Below are 25,513 nucleotides of genomic sequence, written 5' to 3' on the forward strand. Positions count from 1 at the left end.
GAATGTGTGGGATGTGGAGTTATAGAGATGGAGTAAAGCTTGGGAAACAGAGGTGGAAAGGCTGTGTATGTGGGAGACATGGTTTTGTCTAATGTGAGTACAAGTGGAATTTGCTATTTGTCAGAAAAGGAAGTCAAAGAGGGTATGTGGGAAGGTGGACTGGGATCTGCTTATGAACAGTGTTTCAATACTGTCCTAAGACATTTGAATTCTGTTCTAAAGAAAATGGCAAGCACGAAAAGGCTTTTGTTCTTTATTGTTATTCAAATTTTAAGCCAGAACAGCGATATGACCAGAAGATGTGCACAGAGAGGTCTTTTCTCATGTAGGCCATCATAGGGAAAATGTAATCATACAGTCAGTTGGATGTTGACCAGGCTGGCTAGTAAGGGGTACAGTGACTCAAATACAAGGGCACTAGCTACTCCTGTGATATGTCTTACATGCAACAGCAGACCACCAAAAAAGTTTTAATGTCACTTCATAATAAGAATTGGTTCAACTGCCCATAACTGTGAAAAACCCCACGCAGCTCACATATCTTTCTCCCAAGCACAGAATTCCTTCCTTCTTGGTTCTGTCTCAAAATCTTGATAGTTATACCTCCAGATATTAACTTACATGGTCAGCTTTTATTGTGGAAGCTACAGTACCTGAGCAAAATACCTGAACAACCAAAACGCTGCTGAAAATTCAAAGCCTAGAAGCTGCTGCTGAAATAGACTTCTTATGCTCTTACTTTGAGGCTACTTAGCTGTTGTTTTTGGTACTTATTACAACTTTCAGGATGTAGTTTCCCAGCTTAATTTAACGTATCATGTGAAAGATAAGATGAGTTACTAGAGGCTGTCACATCAAGAATTGCAAGGAGTAATTCTTCTATCCTGGATACAGTAGAGGGCATATATAGTTAAATGAGAAACAAGAACTCCAAAATCGTTGGGCCTAAAGCTATTCTATGTGATGAAGAGTAGCTCCAACACTACCTGCAAGTATAATTGCTTTATAATTGGCATTTATATCTTGAGTCATCACAGAATCTGTTCTGGATATGAAATATTTCAGACTCCCATCCTAAATGAAAGAAATGAAATTAAAAAAAAATTTTGGCACTTCAAGAGGTAAATTGCTCCATCCCTCTCCCCTTTGGTAACTGACAGCCTAATTACATGGGTTTTGGATTTGTAAACTCATCTTAGCAAGTTTGACCATTTATTAAGCATTTTCATTTTCTCTTGGTTCCTTGTGATTTGAACTTTCCTATCCTGTTATATGTCGTTCAACTATTCTTCCCTACTATGACTTTAAAAATTCTGCTTCTCACTGTGGCCTGGAATGTGATGTATTTTCCCCATGTCTGAGTCTTTTATCTCCAGGGTTAAGGTGTCATAGAGACCGGCTAAAATTAAACGTCATCACTTTAAATTAAATTGTGTAGCATGGAGGCTTAATAGCCACCAGGATTTTCCTGTTTGCAATTCATAGAGAATCCCAATCTATGTCTTAAGCTGAAGGAATCTCAGGAGACTTTAGTCAAATCATCCCTTTTCAGGGTATTTATCCTGCCACAGCTCAGGAAGTCTTTTGAATGCCACCATTCATATCTTACCTCTCAGATTGGCAACCTGAGTTGTTTGCCAGCACTCGCCAAAGATCTCTGCTTTCTACTAGGACATCACCTCTTTTTCAGGCCTCCTACTGAGATTGTTCATGAATCTATGCTGAACAACCCATTCATTCATTCATTCATTCATTCATTCATTCAGAATATAATTTCCTGGGCATTGGGTATACAATTATGAATAAAAACGATGAGGTCCCTGCCCTTGTGAAATTTGCATTTCAGTGGGATGTGGATCAGAAAAAGCAAGCATGCAAATAAGCAAAAAAAAAAAAGTTATTCAGTCAAATAAATATAATGGTAAGATATAGTAAATATTAGGGAGAAAATAAATAGAATAATAGTAAGCACCTGATTTAGATGAGATGATCAGGAAAGGAAGTAACATTTAAACTGAGACCTAAAGGAGATATGAAAGTGACAGCCATGTGAAAAAGAAAGGAGGAACATTCTGGGCGGAGGGAATGGTGTGTTCATGGTAGGAAGAAGCTAGGCTCATTCAAGGAATTGAAAGAAGCCTAGCATAGCTAGAATAAGTGGGCAAGGATGAGAGCAGCTCAGGAGTGATAGACAATGAAGACTAGACAAGACAGACCCCTGAAGACTCTTGTATTCAAGGGAAGATGTGTCTGCAATACACCAGTTGAGGCTGAGGTCAGATCTTTCCCTTAAACAGATTTTGAGCATAGTATCCAACGCCTCCCATTATCTTGTCAATACGAGGGAGAAATACAGAATAATGGAAATATAAAATAATGAGCAATTTGTTGAAATTTGCTCTTTTACTCTTGGTCATGGACCCAACAGAAATGCATGCATATTCTCCCCAAAAGACATGTGTAAGAATTATGAGAGCAGCATTACTTATAATAACCAAAATATAGAATCAACCCAAATGTCCATCAACAGCTGAGTAGATGAATAGTGATCTATTCATGCAATGAGAATTAATGAATTACAGCTACATACAATATCATGAGAGACTCTTAAGTGAAAACATCAAGCACACAAGAGCACATTCTGTGTGATTCCACTTACATAAATACAAAAATCAGGCAAAACTAATCTGTGGTGGTAAGTGGTTAAGACCATGATTACCTTTGGGACCTGTGGGAGGAAGGGAGTGTTGTGGCTGTGGGGTTCTAGCCATGTCTGGTTCTCAATTGGGTGTTGGTTTCATGGGTGTTTGCAGTTTATAAAAGTTCATCAAACTATACACTTAAGATTTGTGCACTTTTCTATATGTATTTTGTAATTCAATAAAAAGTTAGCACACCATGCACAGCATGGCAACTACAATTAATAATACTGTGTTTTATATTTAAAGTTCCTAAAAGAGTAGATCTTAAAAGTTCTAATCATAAGGAAAAAATTGTAGCTATGTGTGGTGACAGATGTCTATTAAATTTATTGTGGTGATCATTTCTCAGTATATACAAATATCAAACCATTATGTTGTATGCCTGAAACTAATATAATGTATGTCAATTATATTTCAATGCAAACAAACAAACTAAAAGAAATTTGCTGTGGACAGAGCAATGTTTAGGAATCCTTCTATAACTATTCATCTGGCTTAGGAGATAAAAATAGTTAATTTTTTCACTCTGATCCTAAAATAAAGAGCAGAAAAGACATAACTGAGGTAAGCAAAAGTGAGGAGAAAGCAGGAGGGTATAATTTTGCTTAGCCTATCTCTAACTTAGAATAGCACTATGCCTGATGTCTATGCATCAAGTCATTGGAGAGGAAAAAAAATATGTATTTGTATTTTTTTTCAGTCTCCTCCAGATACAATAGTAATGAACTAGTGAGCATTTTCAGGAATAGCTAAGCAACAAGCCAGCGTTGGTGAGCTCTAAGCAGCCATGATGATGATTAGGCTGTGTAGTTATGAAGATGTTATGAATGTATGGGAATTACTGTAACAGAGTTGTGCCAGTGTGTGTNTGTGTGTGTGTGTGTGTGTGTGTGTGTGTGTGTGTGTGTGACAGATCCACCAGAAAAGAGCCCCAGTAGCTCCTTAATATTTGGGGAACTTGTGAAAGGAGGGAAGAATAATTGGATATTGTCTGAGTGAGTTTGCATTTCTGTAACAGATTATCATAGCCTGGGTGGCTTATAAACAACAGACATTTATTTCTCACAGTTCTAGAGGCTGGGAGTTCCAAGATCAAGATGCTGGTAGATTTAGTGTCTGTTGAGAATCCACTTCCTGGTTTACTGTGACCTTACATGGCAGCAGAGGGTGGGAGCTCTGTGGAGTCTCTTCATAAGGGCACTAGTTCCATTCTTGAGGGTTCATGACCTAATCACCTGCCAAAGACCCCACCTCCTAATGCCATCACATTGTGGATCAGTTTTCAACATTGATTTTGGGGGGGACGCAAATATTCAGTCTATAGGAAATATGTTTTGAATTTTAGTTTGAGTTCTAGAGTTTCATTTTTGAGGATATTGCAACTTCAGCCTACAAAAGAATTTTATTAAAGTCAAGATTTTATTTAAGAACATTTCATTTCGGGTTCTGTGGGCACTACTGTGATAACAATTCTTCACACTCATATACATGCTTGCTTTTTATCCTTGCTCTTCCCTGTCTTTATTCTTCTCATTCACTTTCCTCCTGTTGGCTGTCCCTTTTGGTTGACATGCATAAGCTAACTTCTAAGGCTCTGTGATCTTCCCTGGCTGTGCAAATTGGGGCCCCATAGGAAATCCCAATTTCATATGATCTTCTCCTGCCTGATACCCAGATTCCTAGGAACCCCAGGATAAGTTTTCGGCATAGATGAGGGAGGTGGACACTCAAGACTTGGGGGTCTTTTTTAGGCTCTCCTCACCTGTGCTGTGAAAATAGATTTTCATACATAGCCTTTCTTAAAGTTATCTTGTAGATTTATGCATTTCAACCACTAAATGAAGAATACTGAAATTTTTGAGTTTGGAGCTGACTACCATGTTAAGATGTTAATGCTTGTGAATATTTACTATGAATTAATATATTGATATCTTTTTAATTCACTAGCTAACAAAAGGGAATGGGGGATGGGCAAAGATAACGGGAGCTTTTTTTTGAGGTTCATTTATTAGAGAGAGCAAGAGAGAGCATGCTCATGTGTGTGGGTGGGGGTAGGGGCCGAAGAAGAGAATCTTCATGCAGACTTCCTTCAAGCCAAGGTAGGGCTTAATCCCAAAACCCATGAGATCATGACCTGAGCTGAAACCAAGAGCTGGATGCTTAAACTGACTGAGCCACCCAGGTGCCCCAAAAATGGGAGCTTTTGTGTGGAGGCTGTTACATATGGCTTTGAAATGTAATGGAATATTCTTATCCAATATTCGGGTCCTTGTCTTACTCTGAGTGAGCATCCTGCCTTCCATTAGAATTTCCCGACTAAACACAGTTATCTACCCTTACATTTTTATTATAACTTTAGTAAATTGATTAATAACCAATATATTGAAAAGCACAGGGTTTTTCCTGGAAAAATATTTTGATATTCCCTAAAAATCTGGTTTTAAATAAAATATTTATTATAAGTTTTAAAATAACTTCTGATTCTCTTTCTTTTCTTCATCTTTAAATATTTCTCATTTATCAGTGAATCACATCTCAATATAATATCTAGATACGATGTATTTTCCCTCCTTTTAAATACTTTTATATTCTCATCTGTTTTTATGGCATGTTACTGCATGTCTCCAGAGACACACAGCATTTTTATTTTCAAGTAAATTTATATTAGTTACAGTCTCCAGCTGTTTTAGATATAGGATCATTTCCTGTCGGTACTGTTTCCAGGACAATTCTTTTTTCCCCTCACAAAAATGAAAAATGTAATTTAACAAAGACATCCTATAATTGCCTTCATATATAGCAAGGTATCTAGCCATCTAAATACTTATTTTATTTAAAACATCTGTTTACATAATATCTAGTGATTGTCCAGGGCTATATCATCCTTGGGAGAGGCAGCTGCTGCCATTTTTATTTAATTTATAAGGAATCATCAAAAATGTTTCCTTAATATTGAATATTCTGCCATTATGTTATATGTGAGTTTTTCTTTTTTCTTTGTTTTTTTTTTTTTAAATGAGTATAGCTTACCTCTTTGGTGCTTGCAATTAGTTTAGTCTTTTTCAAATTGGGAAAGACCATTCTTTTAAAAATCACTATGGAAACATTCTGTAGGAATAGTAAGCTTTTGTTATATATATATCAAAGTAGCATAATAAAAATGGTGGCATGCTGCTCCACTCATGTAAGTAGACTTACACTGGAATCACATTTTAATTGCCACATTCTTTTAGAGTCATTTGTCTGTAGTGCATTTTTGTTTCATTTATAAATAAAAGTGTAAAATCTTTATTGTGAAGTCATTCTGCTGATTAACCAGTTGATATTTTCTTGTTATTTTTTGGAAAACATATGGAGGAAGATGGAAGCTTCTATAAAAGTTCTTTGTCTTGGGGGTGTTACTGAATGTTGCTTATAGAGGAATACATTCGTAAACTGTTTATTGTGCACGACCCTTGGAGCCTAAGATAAAGTGTTTAACTTTGAATAGATCGCATCAATTTAAGCTCAGCTGAATGCCAAAAACAACAGACACCCAGGCTTACAATAGTGTGTCTAAATGAGAAAGTTTACCTTTTCCAGGAAAGTAATGAAAATATTCCTTTTTGGAACACTAAGCGTATGAAAGGGAAATGATTATGGTTCCCTACTGACATACAGTTATGATTGACAGGAAAAACCAACATGCGTGCCACCTGAGACATCTTGTTCAGGAACTTTCTGGAGGGTAGTAAATTGGTGTTGGCACAAACACAAAAAAATAAAATGACTTGATTCAGCACTTTTCAATTCTAAATCCCTAAACACTAAAGAAAGAAGTAAATATTCATCAAATGATCAAAATTTATATTGATTTTTATTCTACATTAGCAGCTCAAAGTCGAGATGCTTGACAGGGTGGATGTCGGTTTGAGTGATTCTCTTTGAAATGAGGATATAGGCACCGAGCTGAGTGCTACTGTGCATTCCTGAACCGTAGGCCCTGATTATTAGAACCCTAGGAGGCTAAATTTTTTAAAGAACAGTATAAAGACACACTTGTTCAGTTCTGTTTTGATAACTAAATTGTTATTATTAGTATGTAAAGTAATTCTTGTTGTTCCTGCTTCATTCCTTCCTTTCTATCACCATTTAAGGACAACTATTTTATAGAATTTCAAAGGAACTGGAGTGCATGTTGTAGTCACAGAGTTAATAGCAACATTTGCCGGCATAATTGTACTTGGGAAGGAACTGCCAGTCCTGCAGGGCAAGAGGAGCTAAGATTGTATCTTCACGTTATACATCTTTAATTTTTAGTTTCTGCCACAAAGTAAATAAGGATTTGCTGTAGTGGAATTTGGAAGATGGGAACAAGGGCGCAGCCATAGAATATAAACAGACTTGATGCCCGTGTCATTGTGCAGAGATTTGCTAAGGAAACAGTAATGGAGAGGCATCGAAATTCTAATCATCCCTTCCAGTCCACACAGTGTAATCACACTCCCTTCCCACCGTAGCTCATGACATAAGATGCCGAATTTTTAATGATTTTAACGACTTGCCTTATAAAGAGGAGGATGGTGGTGGATGAGGCCGTCCACAAATGCGGTTGTGTGATGTATTTGTTCTTCAGATTTGTTAGGTGGAGGTCTGGTTGTTTTTAATAAGCATCTCATCTTTCATTACAATGGAGGAAGGAGATATTTTTCTTTACACCCAAACAAATGCAGGATAAATAAGGAAATTAGCATTCATGTTAATTTTTCCACTTTATCTAAATGCTTACCATCTAACAAATATCATTAAAGACCTAGCTTTAAAATGGAATTTCTTAAACATTATCATGAATGGTTTTTTTTAAGGATTTTATTTATTTATTTATTGAGAGAGAGAGAGATAGAGAGAACAAGCAGGGGGGAGGGGCAGAGGGAGAGGGAGAAGCAGACTTCCCACTGAGCAGGGAGCTGGACTTGGAGGGCTCAATCCCAGGACCTTGGGATCATGACTTGAGCCTGACCTGAGCCAAAGGCAGATGCTTAACTGACTGAACCACCCAGGTGCCCCTATCATGAATGTTTTTAATGACTTGCAAACAGCATCAAGTCAGGAGAAATAAAGATGACCTTTTAAAGGTGTAATATTTTTCACTTAAATCAGTTATCTTTTTCGGTTGTCTGAATTGATTATCCATGTATCTATGAATATAAATATAAATAAACCTTGGAACCCAAGGCTAGGTTTTCTGGAGCTGCCGATATGGTCATAGGAGTTTTGTATCCTAATGTACAAAGATTAGTATATACAATAGTCTTTGCTGAGTATAATATTGAAATAACTTTGAGACACTTGTTAAATATTTGGTGTATATTTAATTTTTAACAATGGGCAAATATTTATATTTTTAAATACTTTTATAACTCTCCTATCCAATGATAAAAAGAGCATTCTAACAAACGTACTGTTTCTTTGTTAACATTTTTGAAGTGTAATATTAGTTTTATCCTTAGGTGAATATTTTAGCTCCTATATTTAGTATAATTTCTCTGTAATTCTAAGTTATAGGTTCCCTGAAGACAGGCACCACATCTGACCCAGATTTGTAACTTGCACAATATCTTACACATAATCCTGTCAAGATATATTTGTCAAATGAATAAATGAAGGCCCTTAATCAATTATACTATAAAAAATGCATTGCTCCTTAGTCCTGTGACTTCCTCCTCCAACTCTGTAGGAGAAGGAGGCTTTGCTATTCCACTTCGTCGTGCACATAGGACTGAAAAACAACGTGAGATTCTCATCCGCTGTAATGCCAAATGTTATTTGTGTTTAGCCAGAATGTAGCTGATAATAAATATCTTTAGAGAGTTCATTTCTTCACAAGGGAAATGCACTTTTTTAAGTTGAGGTGAAATTGGTATATAACATTAGGTAAGTTTCAGGCATACAGTACTCTACTTTGATGTTTCTGTACACTACAAAGTGATCACCACCATAAGTCTACTAACCATCCATCACCATACAGTTGTGCCCCTTTTTCCATTTCACCCATCCCACAACCCCCTTCCCTTCTGGTAACCACCAGTCTGTTCTCTACAGGTTTGCTTTTGTTTTGTTTTGTTTGTTTGTTCTTTAGATTCCGCATATAAGTGAAATCAAATAGTATTTGTCTTTTTCTGTCTGACTCATTTCCCCTGCATAATACCCTCGAGGCCCATCCATGTTGTCTGAAGAGGTAAGATCTCATTATTTTTTTTGGCTGAGTAGTATTCCATTATATATATATATATATATTCCACATCATCTTTATTCATTCATCGTATTGATGAGCGCTTAGGTTGTTTAGGATCTTGGCTGTTGTAAATAATGTATCTTTTCAAATTAGTGTTTTTGTAGTCTTTGGATAAATACCTAGAAACAGAATTGCTGGATTATATGGTAGTTTTATCATTAATTTTTTTGAGAAATCTCCATACTGTTTTCCATAATGGCTGCACCAATTTAAGTTCTCACCAAGCCTATGAGGGTTCCCTTTTCTCCACATCTCCTCTAACACTTGTTATTTCTTGTCCATACTAACAAGTGTAAGCTGATGTCTCATTGTGGTTTTGATGTTCATTTCCTTAATAATCAGTGGTGTTGAACATCTTTCATGTGTCTGTTGGCTGTCTGGATGTCTCCTTAGGGAAAATGTCTGTTCAGATCCCTAACCATTTTTTAATTGGGTTTTTTGTTTTTGTTGTTGAGTTGTATGAGTTCTTTATCTATTTTGGATATAAACCTCTTATTGGATATATGATTTAAAAATAACTTCTCCCATTCAGTAGGTTGCCTTCTCATTTTCATTGATGGTTTTCTTGGTTATGCAGAAGCTTTTTATTTTGATGTAGTTCATTTGTTTATTTTTGCTTTTTTCCCCCTTGCCTTAGGAGTTATATCCAAAAGACAAAAACAAAACCAAAAAAGTACCCACATAGCTATGACTAATGTCAGGGAGCTTACCATCTATGTTTTCTTCTGGGAGTTATATGGTTTCAGGTCTTACATTCAAGTCTTTAATTCATTTGGGTTAATTTTTGTGAATGGTATAAAATAGTGGTCTACTTTCATTCTTTTGCATGTGGCTTTACAGCTTTCCCAACACCATTTATTATTATTATTTTTTTAGATTTATTTATTTATTTGTTTCACAGAGATAGACAGCCAGAGAGAGAGGGAACACAAGCAGGGGGAGTGGGAGAGGAAGAGGCAGGCTCCCAGCAAAGGAGCCCAATGTGGGACTCGATCCCGGAGCACAGGGATCACACCCTGAGCCGTAGGCAGATGCCTAACGACTGCGCTACCCAGGCGCCCTGCAACACCATTTATTAAAGAGACTGTCTTTTCCCCATGGTATATTCTTGTCTCCTTTGTCAATAATTAATTGATCATATATGTGTGGGTTTATTTCTGGAATCTCTATTCTGTTCCATTGATCTATGTGTCTGTTTTTATGCTGGCACCATACTGTTTTGATTACTATGACTTTATTGTATAGTTTGAAACCAGAGGGTGTGATACCTCCAGGTTTGTTCTTTCTGAAGATTACTTTGGCAATTCAGAGTCTTTTGTGGTTCCATACAAATTTCAGAATTATTTGTTCTACTTCTGTGAAAAATGCCATTAAAATTTTGGTAGGGATTGCATTGCATCTATAGATTACTTTGGTAGTATGGACATTTTAACAATGTGAATTCTTTCAATCCCTGGACACAGAATATATTTCCATTTATTTGTATCTTCTTCAATTTCTTTTATCAGTGTCTTACAGTGTTCAGTGTATAGGTCTTTCACCTCTTTGGTTAAATTTATTCCTAGATATTTTATTCTTTTTGATACAGTTGTAACCGGGATTGTTTTCTTAATTTCTCTTTCCTACAGTTCATTATTGGTATGTTGAAACACAGCGCATTTTTGTATATTGACTCTGTATCCCGCATCTTTACTAAACTCATTTATTGTTTCTAACAGTTTTTTTGGTAAAGTCTCTAGTTTTTTCTATATTTAGTATTATGTCATCTGCAAATTGTGAGTTTTACTTCTTTCTTTTCAATTTGGATGACTTTTATTTATTTATTTATTATTTATTTTTTTGCCTACTTGCTGTGGCTACGACTTCCAATATTATGTTGAATGAAAGTGGGGAGACTGGGAGACTTTTATCCATTTACCCATTGAATATGATGTTACCTATAAGTTTGCCATATATGGCCTTTATTATATTGAGATGTGTTCCTTGTATACTCACTTTGTTGAGAGTTTTTATCATAAATGGATGCTAAATTTGTCAAATGTTTTTCCTGTTAAGATCTGTTGAGATGATCATATGATTTTTACCCTTCATTTTGTTAATGGGGTATGTCACATTGATTGATCTATGACTGTTGAACTGTCTTGCATCCCTGGAATAAATCCCACTTGATCATCTTGTATGATCCTTTTAATGTATTGTTGAATTCAATTTGCTAATATTTTGTTGAAAATTTTTGTTTTAATGTTCATTAGGGATATTTGCCTATGACTGACTTTCTTTCTCTCACTCTCTGTCTCTCTGTGTGTGTGTGTGTGTGTGTGTGTGTGTGTGGTTTCCTTATCTGGTTTTGTTATCAGGGTAATGCTGGCCTTGTAAAATGATTTTGGGAGCTTTCCATCCTCTTCAACTTTTTTGGAAGAGTTTGAGAAGAATAGGTATTAAATCTTCTTTGAATTTTTGGAAGAATTCACCAGTGAAACCCATTTGTCCTAGACTTTTGTTTGTTGGGAGGTTTTGATTACTGAGTTAATCTCCTTACTAGTACTATTGGTCTATCCAGATTTTCTATTTTTTCATGATTCGGTCTTGGAAAATTGTATGTTTCTAGGAATCCATCTATCCCTTCTAGGTTGTCAAATTAGCTGCTGTATAGTTGTACATAGTAGTCTCTTATAATTCTTTGTGTTTCTGTAGTATCAGATGTAACTTTTCCTATTTCATTTCTGATTTTATTTGAGCCCACTTTCTTTTTTTCTTGGTGAGTCTAGCCAAGGGTTTGTCATTTTTGTTTATCTTTTCCAAGAACAATCTCTTAGTTTTATTGATCTTTTCTACTGATTTTTTAGTCTCTATTACATTTATTTCCACTTTGATCTTTATTATTTCCTTCCTTCTATTAACTTTGATTTTTTGTTTGTTCTTCTTTTTCTAGTTCCTTTAGATGTAGTGTTAGGTTGTTTTTTTTGAGATCCATTTTGTTTGTTTCTTGAGGTAGGCCTGTATTGCTATAAGCTTCCCTCTTAAAAATGCTTTTGCTGCATCCCATAGATTTTGGTATGTTGTATCTCCATTTTTATTTGTTTCCAGGTATTTTGTTGACTTCTTTGATTGTTGTTGTTGTTGTTGACCCATTGGTTGTTCAGTAGAGTACTGCTTAATCTTTATATATTTGTGATTTTTCTAGTTTTCTTCCTGTAATTGACTTTTATTTTCCTACCATTGTGTTCAGAATAGGTGCTTGATATGATTTCGGTTTTCTTAAATTTGTAGAGACTTATTTTGTTGTCTAACATGTGATCTATCCTGGAGAATGTTCCTTGCAAACTTGAGAAGCATGTGTATTCTGCTTTTGGAAGGAATATTCTGTATGTATCTGTTAAGTCCATGTGTTCTAATGTGTTATTGAGGTCTGATATTTCCATATTGATTTTCTGTCTGGATGATCTGTCCATTGCTAAGTGGTATTAAAAGTCCCCTACTATTATTTTATTGTTGTCATTTTCTTTCTTTAGGTGTTTTAATATTTGCTTTATATATTTGGGAGCTCCTATGTTGGGTGCATAAATATTTACAAATGTTATATATATCCTCTTGTTGAATTTACCCCTTTGTCACTATATAATGGTCTTCTTTGCCTTTTATTACAATCTTTGCCTTAAAACCTATTTTTTCTGATAGAGGTATAGTGGCACCATCTTTCTTTTTACTTCTATTTGCATGGAATATCTTTTTTCATCTCTTTAGTTTCTGTCTGTGTGCATCCTTAGGTCTGAAGTGAGTGTCTTATATGCAACATATAGGTGGGTCTTGTTCTTTTTATTCATTCAGCTATTCTTTGTTATTCATTGGAAAATGTAATCCACTTATATTTAAAATAATTATCAATAGGTATGTGTATATTGCCATTTTGTTGATTTTGTAGTCCCTCTCTCTTCCTTTCTTCTATTGTGGTTTGGCGATTTTCTTTAATGTTATGTTTAGATTGTTTTCTCGTTATCTTTTGTGTATCTATTGTAGATTTTGGCTTTGTGGTTATCATGAGATTCATCTGTAATATCCTATGTATATAACAGTCTATTTTAAGTTGATAGCATCTTAAGTTTGAGCACATTCTGACAAGTCTCCATTTTTACTCCCCTCCCCAATGTGTTCTGTTTTTGATGTACTAGTTTACATTTGTTTATTTTGTGTATCCCTTAACTAATTATTATGGTTATAGTTAATTTTACTACTTTTGTGTTAACCTTCTTTAGCTTTCTAAGTTGTAATCTACTATCTTTACTATAAATGTGCTTTTGCCAGTGAGAGTTTTACTTGCACATGTTTTCTTGTTACTAGCTAGTGCCTTTTCTTTTCATCTTAAAGAAGTCCCTTTAATATTACTTGTAAGGCCAATCTAGTGATAATAAACTACTTTAGTTTTGCTTATCTGAAAAACTCCTTATTTTTCCTTTGATCCTGAATGATAGCCTTGCCAGGTAGAGTGTTCTTGGTTTGAAGATTTTTCCCTTTAGCTGTTTAAATATATCACGCCACTCCCTCCTGGCCTGCAAAGTTTTGGCTGAAAAATCAGCTGATAGACTTATGGGGGCTCCCTTGTATGGAGGAAGTTGTTTTTCTCCTGTTGCTTTTAAGTATTGTCTCTCTATCTTTGAGTTTTGGCATTTTAATTTCATTTTGTCTTGGTGTAAATCTTTTTGGTTCATCTTATTTGGAACTCTCTGTGCTTCCTGGACCTGAATGTCTATTTCTTTTCTAAGTTAGGGATGTTTTCAGCCATTATTTCTTCAAATAACTTTTCTACCCCCTTCTTTCTCTCTCTTCTTCATCTACAATGCTAATGCTATTCCTTTTGATGTTGTCCCACAGGTCCCTTAAGCTATCTTCACTTTTTAAAATTCTTTTATTGTCTTTTTGCTCTTGTATTTGGGTGAGTTTTACTGCCCTGTCTTCCAGGTCATTGATCCTGTCTTCTAGTTCTTCTTGTCTGATGCTAAACTCATCTAGTGTATTTTTTAGTTCAGCTGTTGTATTATTCAGCTCTGTGAGTTCTGTTCGGTACTTTCTTACGTTTCCTATCTCTGTTGAAGTTTTTACTGTGTTCATCCATTCTCCCAAGTTCATTAAACATCTTTCTGACCATTACTTTGAACTCTTTATCAGATAGATTACTTATCTCCATTTCATTAAGGTCTTTTTCTGAGGCTTTGTCTTGTTCTTTAATTTGGAACATATTTCTATGTCTCTTTGTTTTGCTTGACTCTCTGTGTTTGTTTCTGTGTATTAGATGAAACAGGCACTTCTCCAAGTCTTGAAGGAATGGCCCTGTATAGGTGATGGAACTTATTGTTCAACCTTGCTCTAGCTTTTGGTTGTTTCTCAGAACTTTGTGATTATCTAAGTAGCCTGATTTGTTGTTGATAGTTCCCTGCTATTGAGGGTGTGCCAAAACCTCTCAGTGTTCCAAAGGGAGGGATCTAGGACAGTGCCTAGTTTTAGGGTAATTGTAAGCCAGAACTTCAGACAGCATCCTTTAAGATATTTAAATATCAACAGTCTTTTGGGTCTGCAATGACTTCTAGAGCAGGAGATCTGGAGGTATCCTTTAGACAACAGTTGCAAGTATCATGGCTTCAGATATGTGTATAAGCTCCTTTCTGGGAGATATCAGCAAGCTTTGGTGAGATCAAAGGAGGATGCAATTATTGTATCTTCCCAGCCATGTTCCCTGGGGGTACCTCTCTAGCCTCTGAATGTATGGCAAACCTAAAATCTGCGCCTTAGGCCTGAAGCTCCAGGACAAGAAGATAGGCCTTTTTTACATGAAGACTGGAGATGTATTGTAGTCTGGTGTTTGTGTAGTGCTCTGGGGGTGGTAGCCTGCCAAAGACTGTCTCTTCAATTGTTTCAGATGTGTGAGAACCAGTAATACATTCCCCTTGGCCATCAGAGCCAGATGCTCAAGGAGCATCCCTTGTGTGAGTTTCACGTTCCCACCAGATATGGTGGGGTGGAGTAAGGGTTGAAGACACGGGGGAGAGTCCTGCTATGGTGCCTGAAGGCTCATGTCTGTGGTGTGTGGGGGCAGTGTGTTCAGCCAGCCTGGCCATGCCTGTAGCTACTGGGGGTGGGCAAATGTGAAAATGTCCCTCCACAGGGCGAACACCGATAAGACAAAAGCAGAATGCAAAAATGGTGCCCACTAGTGCTTTTATTCTCACAGAGAATTCCAACAGCTTCCTGCCTTTCTGGCAGACACTTTAATAATGTTAACAAATGAATTTCCTTCACTTGTGATGTAGGTGCCTTTCAAACTTTTGCTGTTGTGCTAGGTCCCTAGGCTACTGGGTCTGTGCATGAGCCCTTTAAGAGTAGTTTTAACATTCCCAATAATTGTCCTAGAAGTAAGTCCCATTGGTTTTCAAGACCAGACACTTTAGGGGCTCATCTCTCCATTGCAGTTCCCAATAGCTGGGGTGTCAAACCCCCTTGCTCCTCAGGGATAAGCTTCATATTATGAGATCCCTCTTGACCTGGGTCATGGAGTTAAAGGATTTTTTCCTCTGTTGGTGCCTGCTGTTCTTGGTCACTCTGCTTTGAAGAATGAAGAGGAAGACCAGACAGAGTGGTGGGCAGCAAAGCAAGGTTTATTGAACGATAGCAAAGTGTTTAGTACAAAGCTCCTGAGAAGGAAGGGGACCCAAGAGGTTTTATGGGCTTTAGGAGTTTTTATGGGCTTGTGGGTGCTGTTTTAATGTGATTAACCCTCCCTGTGCCTGTCATCTAATCAGGTTTTTGTCATCTATCTATCACATGGGAAAGGGTAGAGGGCTCCTTCCAGGTTGGTGTAAAATCCTTTTAAGGGTAGTCTCCTCTTAAGGTGGGGGCTCCTTGTCCTTGCCTGCCTGCCTTCCAACTATCCTTCATCAATGACACCTGAGGTGAGATTTCTTTCTAGACTGTGTCTCTGCCTATCCCACCCACTCAATGTGGCCCTTCTATCCTTTGCTGTGGAAGCGCTGCTCAGTTAGCTTTCAGGTCCTTTTCAGATGGAATTGTTCCATCTGTAGCTGTATATTTGTTGTGTTCGTGGGAGGAGGTGAGTTCAGGATTCTTCTGTACTGTCATGTCAAACCCTCTTCAAAGGAGATGCACTTTGAATTCAGTCCCAAAGGTAAGTTGTTTTAGGAAATTATAGACCACCTACAATGATGACAAAGGCAAAAATGTACCAAATAACCAGGATCCTGAGGCAGTGGGGGTGGGGAGCAGTAGCACTGTAAAGGTGATAGCTCTAAATCCTGGAGTAGGGGGAGCTCTACCAAACAAAATTATGGAGATTTAGAAGTGTAGATTCTCATCAACCCTGGAAGTCCTTGTCAGGTCCCATGGGGCTTCCAGAAGAAGGGGCAATCTGGGCCAGTTGCATGGGTGGGATACAAGGGGAAGGAAAAAGAGACATCAATATATATATTGTAAATATATAAGGAAGAGAAAAAGCCATGTGCTCAAAGATACTACATCAAAGGTTAAGAAAAGCCTGTGTAGTAAAAGTGGGAATATATTTCCAAATAACAAAGTTATTGCCAGAAAAATACAGTCTTCTCTCGCACACCCCTCATTACATAAAGGATCCTCCTGAGTAACTGTGGGCTCTTCCAAAAACAAGCTGTGGCATTGTTAATGTCTCCTCTAAAAGCTTAAATCATTCCCTTTTTTTTTTTAATGAGAAATCAGATTTTATTAAGGTAAGACAAGTTCCTACCCAGAAGACTTAAAACTTGTTTTGAAACATGTTGTGAAGGTTTTGAACACGTTGTGTTCATGTGAAACACATGAAGACAATAGCTAAAGTTTTCATTCTCTATGCGTGTGACTGTCCTGGTTAGTTTCTGATATGATATATGACATATAAGATCACTCTGTTAGCTGAACAAAACATTATCAAGTGATTCTTGAATTAAGGAAGCTTTTCTCCTTTTTTTATTCCTAGAGAAAAGAAAACAAGTTACATATTTCAATAATTATCTTTTGTCAAAGAAAAAATAGTCTCTTTTCTAAGTGAAAATGAAGCCCATGGTTTCAGAAATCAAGCTGAAGCTGCCACAGCCTTCAAATAATCTGTTTTGTTTCTTGGTACATTTTAAACCAATTCAGCTTTTCAAACTCAGTACAATTTATTCAACCAATTTTTATACAGTGCCTATATTATATCCTGTGCTGTGCTGGGTGCTGTTGATACAGCAACAAACACATAGACAAAAGTCCCTGCCCACATGAGGCTTCTAATCCACCAGGGGAAGATGGACAATACAAACTAAGTAGCATATTTTGGCTAGATACAGTAAATATGTATGAAGGAGTATAGGGATTGCAGGGGGGTGGGTGTGAGTTGAATTTTTAAGTAGGAGATCAGAGAAGACCTGAATGAGAAGATGACATTTCTGTGAAGACCTGAGGGAGGTTAGGGACTGAGCTGTCATGCAAACAAGGTCCAGTGCCCCTAGAGCATGCCGACTAGCCCTGCTGGAGCAGGTCAGGATAGGTTGAGGACTGAGTACTGACCGTTGGCATGGGGAATGTGGACAAAAGCCTGACTGGAATGTATTCAAAAGAAAATAGGAGAGAAATTGGACACAGTGAATATAGAGAGCGTAAGTAAAAGTGATTTTGCTATAGCAGGAAACAGAGATATGGGGCTTTGGCCAGAGGATAGATTAGTGTCAATTGGTGTCTAGGGATTATTTTTTATTTATTTATTTTGGTCCTCACCAAGGAAAAAGCAACAGCATTTTTTCTGGCTGATGTGCTTGTGCTGATGAGAATAATGCAGAGGAGAGAGAAAACCTAATGCAGGAAAGAAGGACAATTTACTGCAGAGGTGATCATCTTTATGTAGATAAGAGGTCTGGTACACAGGTGAAGGGGCTGGTTTTAGATAGAAATATGGAAAGTTTCCACAGAAACAGGAGGGAAGGAAGAGGTTGTGGACCCAGATGCAAGTAGGCAGGTAGCTGTGGTGGGAAGCTGTGAAGTACAGTGTGAATGAGCAGACAGACCTCTAACAGCATGAGTTAAGACAGAGTGAAATTAATTTTAATGTTCTCAGGATACTTTACTCAGCAAAGGATGCTGGGACATGCAGTGATGATGAAATAATTGACATTTCTTAACTAAATCAGTGCTTTTTAGGACAAGGGTAAGGCACATGTCTATATGTGATTATAAAAGTGATTATGTGTTTAATCCCTCAAGATTGTTAGGAAATTTAACCCCTAGATTTATCATGGGTTAGCTATTTTGTTACTAGATGCAATATCAGGGGGAAGTATATGGCTGAGTAATTATTCAGGCCCCAAAGAAGGTTATTGAATTTGGATCACCACATACAAAGCCAAATTTAAATGAAATATTTTAGCACACTGTGTCTTCTGATTAAGTTATTAATTTGTAGTCTGAATCTAAAGAGGAATGTCCCTAGTGACGTAGGCTCTAGGTGCTTATAAAACAAAGGGGGAAACATGCTATTAATGATAAGCAGCGAAGGAATAATACTCAACCTCAGATGAGAATGTGGTGTTTCTAACTTTATTATGTGTATTAGTCTGCTAGGATGGAAATAGCAAAATACTACAGACTGGGTGGCTTAAACAACAGAAATTTATTTCTCACAGTTGTGGAGGCTGAAAATCCAAGATCAAGATGTTCAGGTTTGGTTTCTGGTGAGGCATCACTCCTTGGCTTGGAGATGTCCACCTTCTTGCTGTAGCCTCACATGGCCTTTTCTCTGTGTGATACTCTTCATCTTCTTATAAAGACACCATTGCTATTGGATTAGGTCTCTACTCTTGTGACCTCATTTAATCTTAATTCCCTCCTTAAAGACCCTGTCTCCAAATATGGTCACATTGGGGGTTAGGGCTTCAACATATGCATTGAGAGTGAGGGGGTAGTCAATAACATTACGTTAAAGATTTAGTAGAAGTACAATTTACTAGAGCCTCTTAGGTGTTTATTCCCTTCTCAGTGCAGTGTTTTCAAAGTGTATCAGCAAGTAGGTGCTTTATGAGCATATTTGGACTAACTCATCAGGTGAGTCTCTTGCCATGACAGAAAAAGGGAGGTGGAAAAAGATGAAGGTCATCACAGAAACAATGACATCTTCTGCTGGCATGTTGTTGGATAGCATCCAAATTCCCTAACCTGACATCTTCTACAGCCTACCCCCTTCACTGTTAGACTCTTCATCCAAATGCCCCAAAGCTCCAGCCACCATTCTGTGAACATGCCTCATCCTTTCATGACTCTTGTCTTTGAACAGACAAATTACTCTGCCTATAAAGATGTCTATCTGCTTCTTCACCTGACAAAATCATACCCATATTCCCAGATCTGGTTCAAATGCCACCTCTCTCAAGCTTTTCTTGCCCATTCCTCACTTTCAGACAATTGCTTTTTTAATTCCCATCCTCCCCCACATTCATTTCATTTGGCATACTTGTAGCCATCTGTTGGCATAACTCTTTCCTCCACTATACGGTAGTTCTTTGGGAATAGTAGTCCCTTCTTGTTTTGTTTTTCTTTGTACCTACAGTCCGTGGTGCAGTTCCTGACACATGATAAAGGCCCAATGAATATATGAGTAATAAATGGATGGATGGATGAATGTACAATTCAATTACTCAGTAATTATTTCCTGAGCTCCTATCATGTTCCAGATACTGCCAAGGTGTGAGGAATACAAAGTAGCAAAGGAGATATACAGACACAGCCTCATTATGGAGCTTGGAATCTGGAGACAGAGACAGAAAAGCATAAACCAGTAAATATAAGAATTTTAAATTGTATTATGTTCTGGGAAGGAAATTAACACTGTTCCAAAAAAGAAAAGAATAGAGTGAATCTAGCTTTGGTAGGGTAGTCAGGGAAGGCCTTTCTTTGAGATAAAATCTCAACTGAGAGCTGATGGACAAGAAGACATTAGTAAGAGAATGTTCCAGAGAAAGAGAACAATATGTGCAAAGGTCCTGAGACAGGAAAGAGATGTTTAAAGAGCTGAAAATAGGGGCGCCTGGGTGGCTCAGTCGTTAAGCGTCTGCCTTCGGCTCAGGGCGTGATCCCGGCGTTATGGGATCGAGCCCCACGTCACGCTCTTCCGCTGGGAGCCTGCTTCTTCCTCTCCCACTCCCCCCGCTTGTGTTCCCTCTCTCGCTGGCTGTGTCTCTCTCTGTCGAATAAATAAATAAAATCTTTATTAAAAAAAAAGAGCTGAAAATAGGCAGGGATGACAGGTGAATCAAGAGAGAGACAAGTATAAAATGACATCTGAGGTAGGCAAGAACCAAATCCCTTACAGCATGGAAGAAGTTTTTGGGTTTTGTTTTGTATTGTTTGTTTTTGTCTGAATACAGTATGAAACCAACTTATGTTTTATAAAAACCTCTGTGGCCTCTGCAAAGGTGGATTGGAGGGGCAGGAATGAATGAGGAGAGATGTACATTAGAAGATCATTGTTGTACTGCAAGGGAGAGGGGATGAAGTCTTGGACTAGGCTGGAAAGAATGCAGATTGGGCAGACAGACTGGAGAGACATTTTGGGAGAGGAATCAATGGAATTTAGAAAGTAAATGGCTGTGGGAAATCAGACAAGGAGGAGTTAGGGATGACTTTCAGTTTTCTGACCTGAGCAAAACATGGTGCCATTTGCTTGAAAGGAAAGACCTAAGTTCAGAAAGTCCTGGGGGGTGTGGTGAGAATGAGAATGGAGAGTTCTGTTTTGAATTCTTATGCCTAAAATACATCCAAGTAGCAATGTCAGGTGGTTGGTTAGATATGTAAGTGTGAAGCTCAGAGGAGAACATTGGAAGCCATTACTGTATAGACTGCATTGAAAGTCATGGAAAACAGTATAAATGAAGAAAAGCAGTCCAGAATTAAGCCCTGAAGCAACAACAACCAGTGATCTCAGCTATGATTCAGAAATCAATCAATGAACCATCTGTAAAACAGATTTGGGGACGGTGGAGAAGGAAAGAGGGAGAATGATAGAGAATCCATCACATTAGGTCAGCCAAGGGGTAGTGCAGACCTCGAGCAGAGTGAGAACTGATGCTCGTTTTGTCCTCATACATGCTCTTCTATGGCATTCTCATTTCATCTCCTAATGTCAATCCTTGCTTCTAGGTTTATATATCAGGCTTAATATTTCCACTTGCTTACTGAATGTCTCATTCTGGGTATTCGACCAGTACCTCAAACCAAAAGTCTCAAGTCCAGCTCATCTGTTTCATCCATCCATAGTGCACTTTTTATACACCTACTCCCATTGATGGTACCATGGGCCTCTCTGACCAGGAAGTAGCAAGCTGATCTGTTACTGAGTCTATTCTCTCTTACTCCTTTTTATCTTCCTTAATGAGTAAGTTGCCAATTCTGTTGATAACACATCAGTAATGTTATTTAACCAAGCTGAGCTACCATTTGTAAAATATAGTCCAAAAGTGTCCACTACTATCGTAAGTGCTAATAAATAAAATTCTTTTAATCAGAGATTAAGTGTTACTATTTTTTTAAGAAGGGTATTTTTCTTCAAATCTTCCTCTTAAAAATTTATCTTCAGACTAAGATATTGTATGAGAAAAATTTAACCAGTCTGCAGAGATTTAGACTGGCAAAGCCATTCAACCTTAACAGAAGAAGCTTCTTTGGTTCTATTTTTATCATCATGGTTAGGAATGAATCACTGAAAGCAGAGAGAGAAATAGAGATGAATAGGAAAGAGTTGGGCCATCTAATTCATCTCTTTGTTAGTGCAGGGAAGTTTCCTATGTCAATTCCTGTGAGATATTGTGCAATAAAAGTCTTACATTGCAACATTTCAATCATTTTCATAAGGTAACTAATTATCTTTCAAGTTGTTCTCAGCATTGTTCTCTGAACTCTTTTCCATGTATTCCTGTCATATGAGAGGTGTGTCCTTTTGTACACAGAAATGGCCTAGGATCTCAGAGGAATGAGTTCCAATTATTTTTTCCTAGTAGTGATGTCTACATTAAGTTGACCTCACTCTTGATGACTCTTTTTGTGATGAGTTGCACATATTTGCGAAATCATTATCTGGAACAAGGAGTGGTCCAGCTTGTTGCCTTAGGACGGTTAAAAACTAATGAGAACCTCTAGAGATCAAATGGGGTTTTCAATAGAATACTTGGTGTGGGAAGATCTCCCCATTATCCCTACAGTCTTGAGGGGGAAGGTAGAAAAGGGTTAGCAGTTGGGAGGATTATTGTTTTTCAGTTCTTTGACTATTAGTTACCAATTAGTTTGGGCAAGAAAAATTCACATAAACCAAGTACAGATTACAGTTTTTAACTGATTTCTGAAACTTCAATGATAAGAATGTAGAGTTTTCACATTTTTTAAAAGTTCCGGGGCGCCTGGGTGGCACAGCGGTTGAGCGTCTGCCTTCGGCTCAGGGCGTGATCCCGGTGTTATGGGATCGAGCCCCACGTCAGGCTCCTCTGCTATGAGCCTGCTTCTTCCTCTCCCACTCCCCCTGCTTGTGTTCCCTCTCTCGCTGGCTGTCTCTATCTCTGTCGAATAAATAAATAAAATCTTTAAAAAAAAATAAATAAATAAAAAAATAAAAGTTCCTCCTCCATATTCTGGAGCATTCATAATTAGCTACTTGTAGAAAGCAACAACACAGGAACTCCAGAATGGTTTGAGATATTACATTTCATAAACCACCCTTTTCATTTACAGAGTCCTGATTTGCTCTTTTTAAACAGCTGCCACCCTATAACACTGTTTTTTGGTTTTTTTTTTTTTTCTTCCATGGTCGAGTCTATAAAGCCAGAGATCAGGCAAAAGGCCTTGGTTGGCTCATGAAAAGCAGAATGTCATGTCTGACCTAGCTTTTCTTAAACGTAATAGAATTCTGGTAACTACCCAACAGCTGACCCAGAACTGTTTTTAACACAATATGTAATTAAATTAGAAAGCAGTTTTAAGGCTTATCAGAAATGTGAACAGACATGCTTGGATTTGGTGAAGTAGGGCTGAAAGAAAGAGTTCCTTCGGTCCACAGTGCACACAAACTCAGCATTTCTCCCTCCACGTTACCACGGGCAAGCATTCCCCGTCTCATCTGGTGTTCTGGGGAACCCTAAAGCCACAGGGATCATAACAGCTGCAATAAATAAAGCATCTATTCATACATTTCCATGCCAAATATTATTCAGCATTCTTTTGGCCTTGGTTTGATAGAAAACAGCATGGTGAACTTACTACCTCTCTTTACTCCATCCAGTAAGCCCCAAGTAACTCTGGAAGATGTAACAATTCAAACCAACATGTAAGCAAAATCACCATCCCTTCTGTTTTAAAATTAAGATAATGATACAGAGGACCCAAAAAATGTAATAAAGGAAGTCTGTTGTCACTACTGAAGATGTGTTAGAATTGGTACTAGGCTTTTTTTTTATTCTTCTCAGGGAAGATAATGAGAAACATTCAGAATATGTGTCCATGCAAATGTATGGGTTGGAGGGAGATCTTTAAAAAATAAATGTTATGTATGTGGCAATATGAGGAAGAATATTATTAAGGAATTTCACGGAATTTTTATGTAAAATCTCATCATACAGTATTATGATCTTAGGGATATTTGGTGATATTTACTGAGTCTTCTGAGAGTTCATTTATTCAGGTCGTATTTTAAGGAGGAACTTATAAGATTCAGATCTAAAATATAATTCTGTAATATGCCCAGCTGATCCCATTAAATCCAACCCGAAAAGGAGCAGTATAATGATGTGAACAATTCCCGTTCTTTGAGTTGTTACACCTCACTTGAAATGCATTCCTTCTGGATTAACACAGCAGTTCCTCTTTGTTTCTCTCTCCAGGCTGAGGTTCAGCTCTGCTACCTGGAAGCACAGAGAGATGCTGTTGAGCAGATGTCCCTCAAGCTGTACAGTGAGCAGTACACCAGCAGCAGCAAGAGGAAAGAAGAGTTTGCCGATATGTCAAAAGTTCATTCAGTGGGAGGCAATGGGTAGGGAGCTATTCTTTTTTGTTGTTTGACTGTCGCTAATCTCTACTTTTTCAATGATTCTCCGCTGGTCGGTGTGCGGCAGGCATTTCCTCCTTAGCGAACAGACCAGGAGGGGCTTGGGGGAGCAGGCTTGTATGTTCTGTTGCATTTGTGAGAGAATGGAAGACTGTGGATTTTATCAGCCCCTGTCATCTAACCCAGAACATCCTAACTTGGTGGTTCTTTTTTCAAAGCAGCTTTTTTACAAATTTCAAATCTCTGTTTCCAAAGCAGAGGTGGTAGGAGCGTTTGTGGGACTACACTGTGCCTATGGTGTTGGTTTTTCTTCTTCATAAATCATTTTTTCCGTGTTTTTCCCCCTTTACCGTTTATTTTAAAGTCTATCCAAAGAACTTTTAAATATCAAAAGCTCACTGGAAATTTGGTAGAACATAATTTTCCTGACAACTTAGATATTTAATAATTCTTTAGAGAATTATTAAACTGGGTTAGCCAGTTGGCTTCACATAAAGTCAATTGGAATAACAGGCTAGCACTAGAATTGTCTATGGTACGTGAAAGAACTGAACAACTTCGGTGACCCACCAATTTCATTCAGCCTGAGACATATGGCTGTATTTACCTTCTACTAACTCCACATACTATTAAATAATTAACTCATGCACTCAGATATTTCCAAATGGCTTTAAAGTTATGCAAATATTGTGTGTGTATGTGTATATATTTCTTTTTTTTGTCTTTTCTGGCTCAATTCTATTATTTTTAAGTAATATTAAAGAGTAAAAGAGTACTAATTAAATTTAATTATTTCATTAGTTTAATGACTTAATAATAGTATACTCATAAAAATGGAAACAGTAACCTATTTCACTTTTATACATGAGCCAGGCAGCAAGGGGGAGAATCTGTTCCCCCAAGTTCCATTACATGTTATTAAGCGTCATATAAACCTATAGGGTGTGACTGTAGCCAAAATATTCCCTGAAAAGTCAGGAGGAAAGAAATCTTTTCATGCACTTGTTTTCATTTGTATTTTAAGTGCTTATAGTTACAGATATTTGGGGATAAATTCAGTACAGATTATAAATTCTGTCTTGTGATATAACCCAGGGTCTAAGAATCCAGGGAAAGGGTAAGAGTCATAATTCTATTTGGGAAATGGCAATGGACTTTTCAAATTTTCAGATTTCAAATTTTCAAATCTATATAATTTTCTGCTGTAGCAGGATTATTTTATATATAGACACATTATGTATATATTTGATTTCTCTTATGTGATTCAGGAGACATGCCTAAGTACTTGTAAGAAGAAAAGCATAGCAGCAAATAACCAAAAAAAGGTTAAATCTTGGAGCATGAACAATAAGCTGTTTTGAGGCTTTAATGTGCTTTAATTTCTCTCAGTGCCTAAACAGTCTTTGGTGTAGATGCAAGCACAAACTTTAGGTCACATTCTCATGTTTTCTAAAAGCCCTGGGG

General features: G+C 37.4%; 1 protein-coding gene across 6 annotated transcripts in view; it reads left to right on the forward strand.

Annotated features, from left to right (window-relative positions):
• The window catches only part of AKAP6 (A-kinase anchoring protein 6), a 503,026-nt gene that overhangs the window by 343,016 nt on the left and 134,497 nt on the right, over positions 1-25,513 (forward strand). For all 6 annotated transcript variants that reach the window (XM_034648359.1, XM_019798936.2, XM_019798937.2 and 3 more), the window contains one exon: positions 23,886-24,034. In XM_034648359.1, coding sequence (XP_034504250.1) covers positions 23,886-24,034 — 149 coding nt within the window. The remainder of the gene's footprint in view (positions 1-23,885; positions 24,035-25,513) is intronic.

The sequence above is a fragment of the Ailuropoda melanoleuca genome, chromosome 20 (genome assembly GCF_002007445.2).
Source record: "Ailuropoda melanoleuca isolate Jingjing chromosome 20, ASM200744v2, whole genome shotgun sequence".
In the NCBI taxonomy this organism is placed as follows: domain Eukaryota; kingdom Metazoa; phylum Chordata; class Mammalia; order Carnivora; family Ursidae; genus Ailuropoda; species Ailuropoda melanoleuca.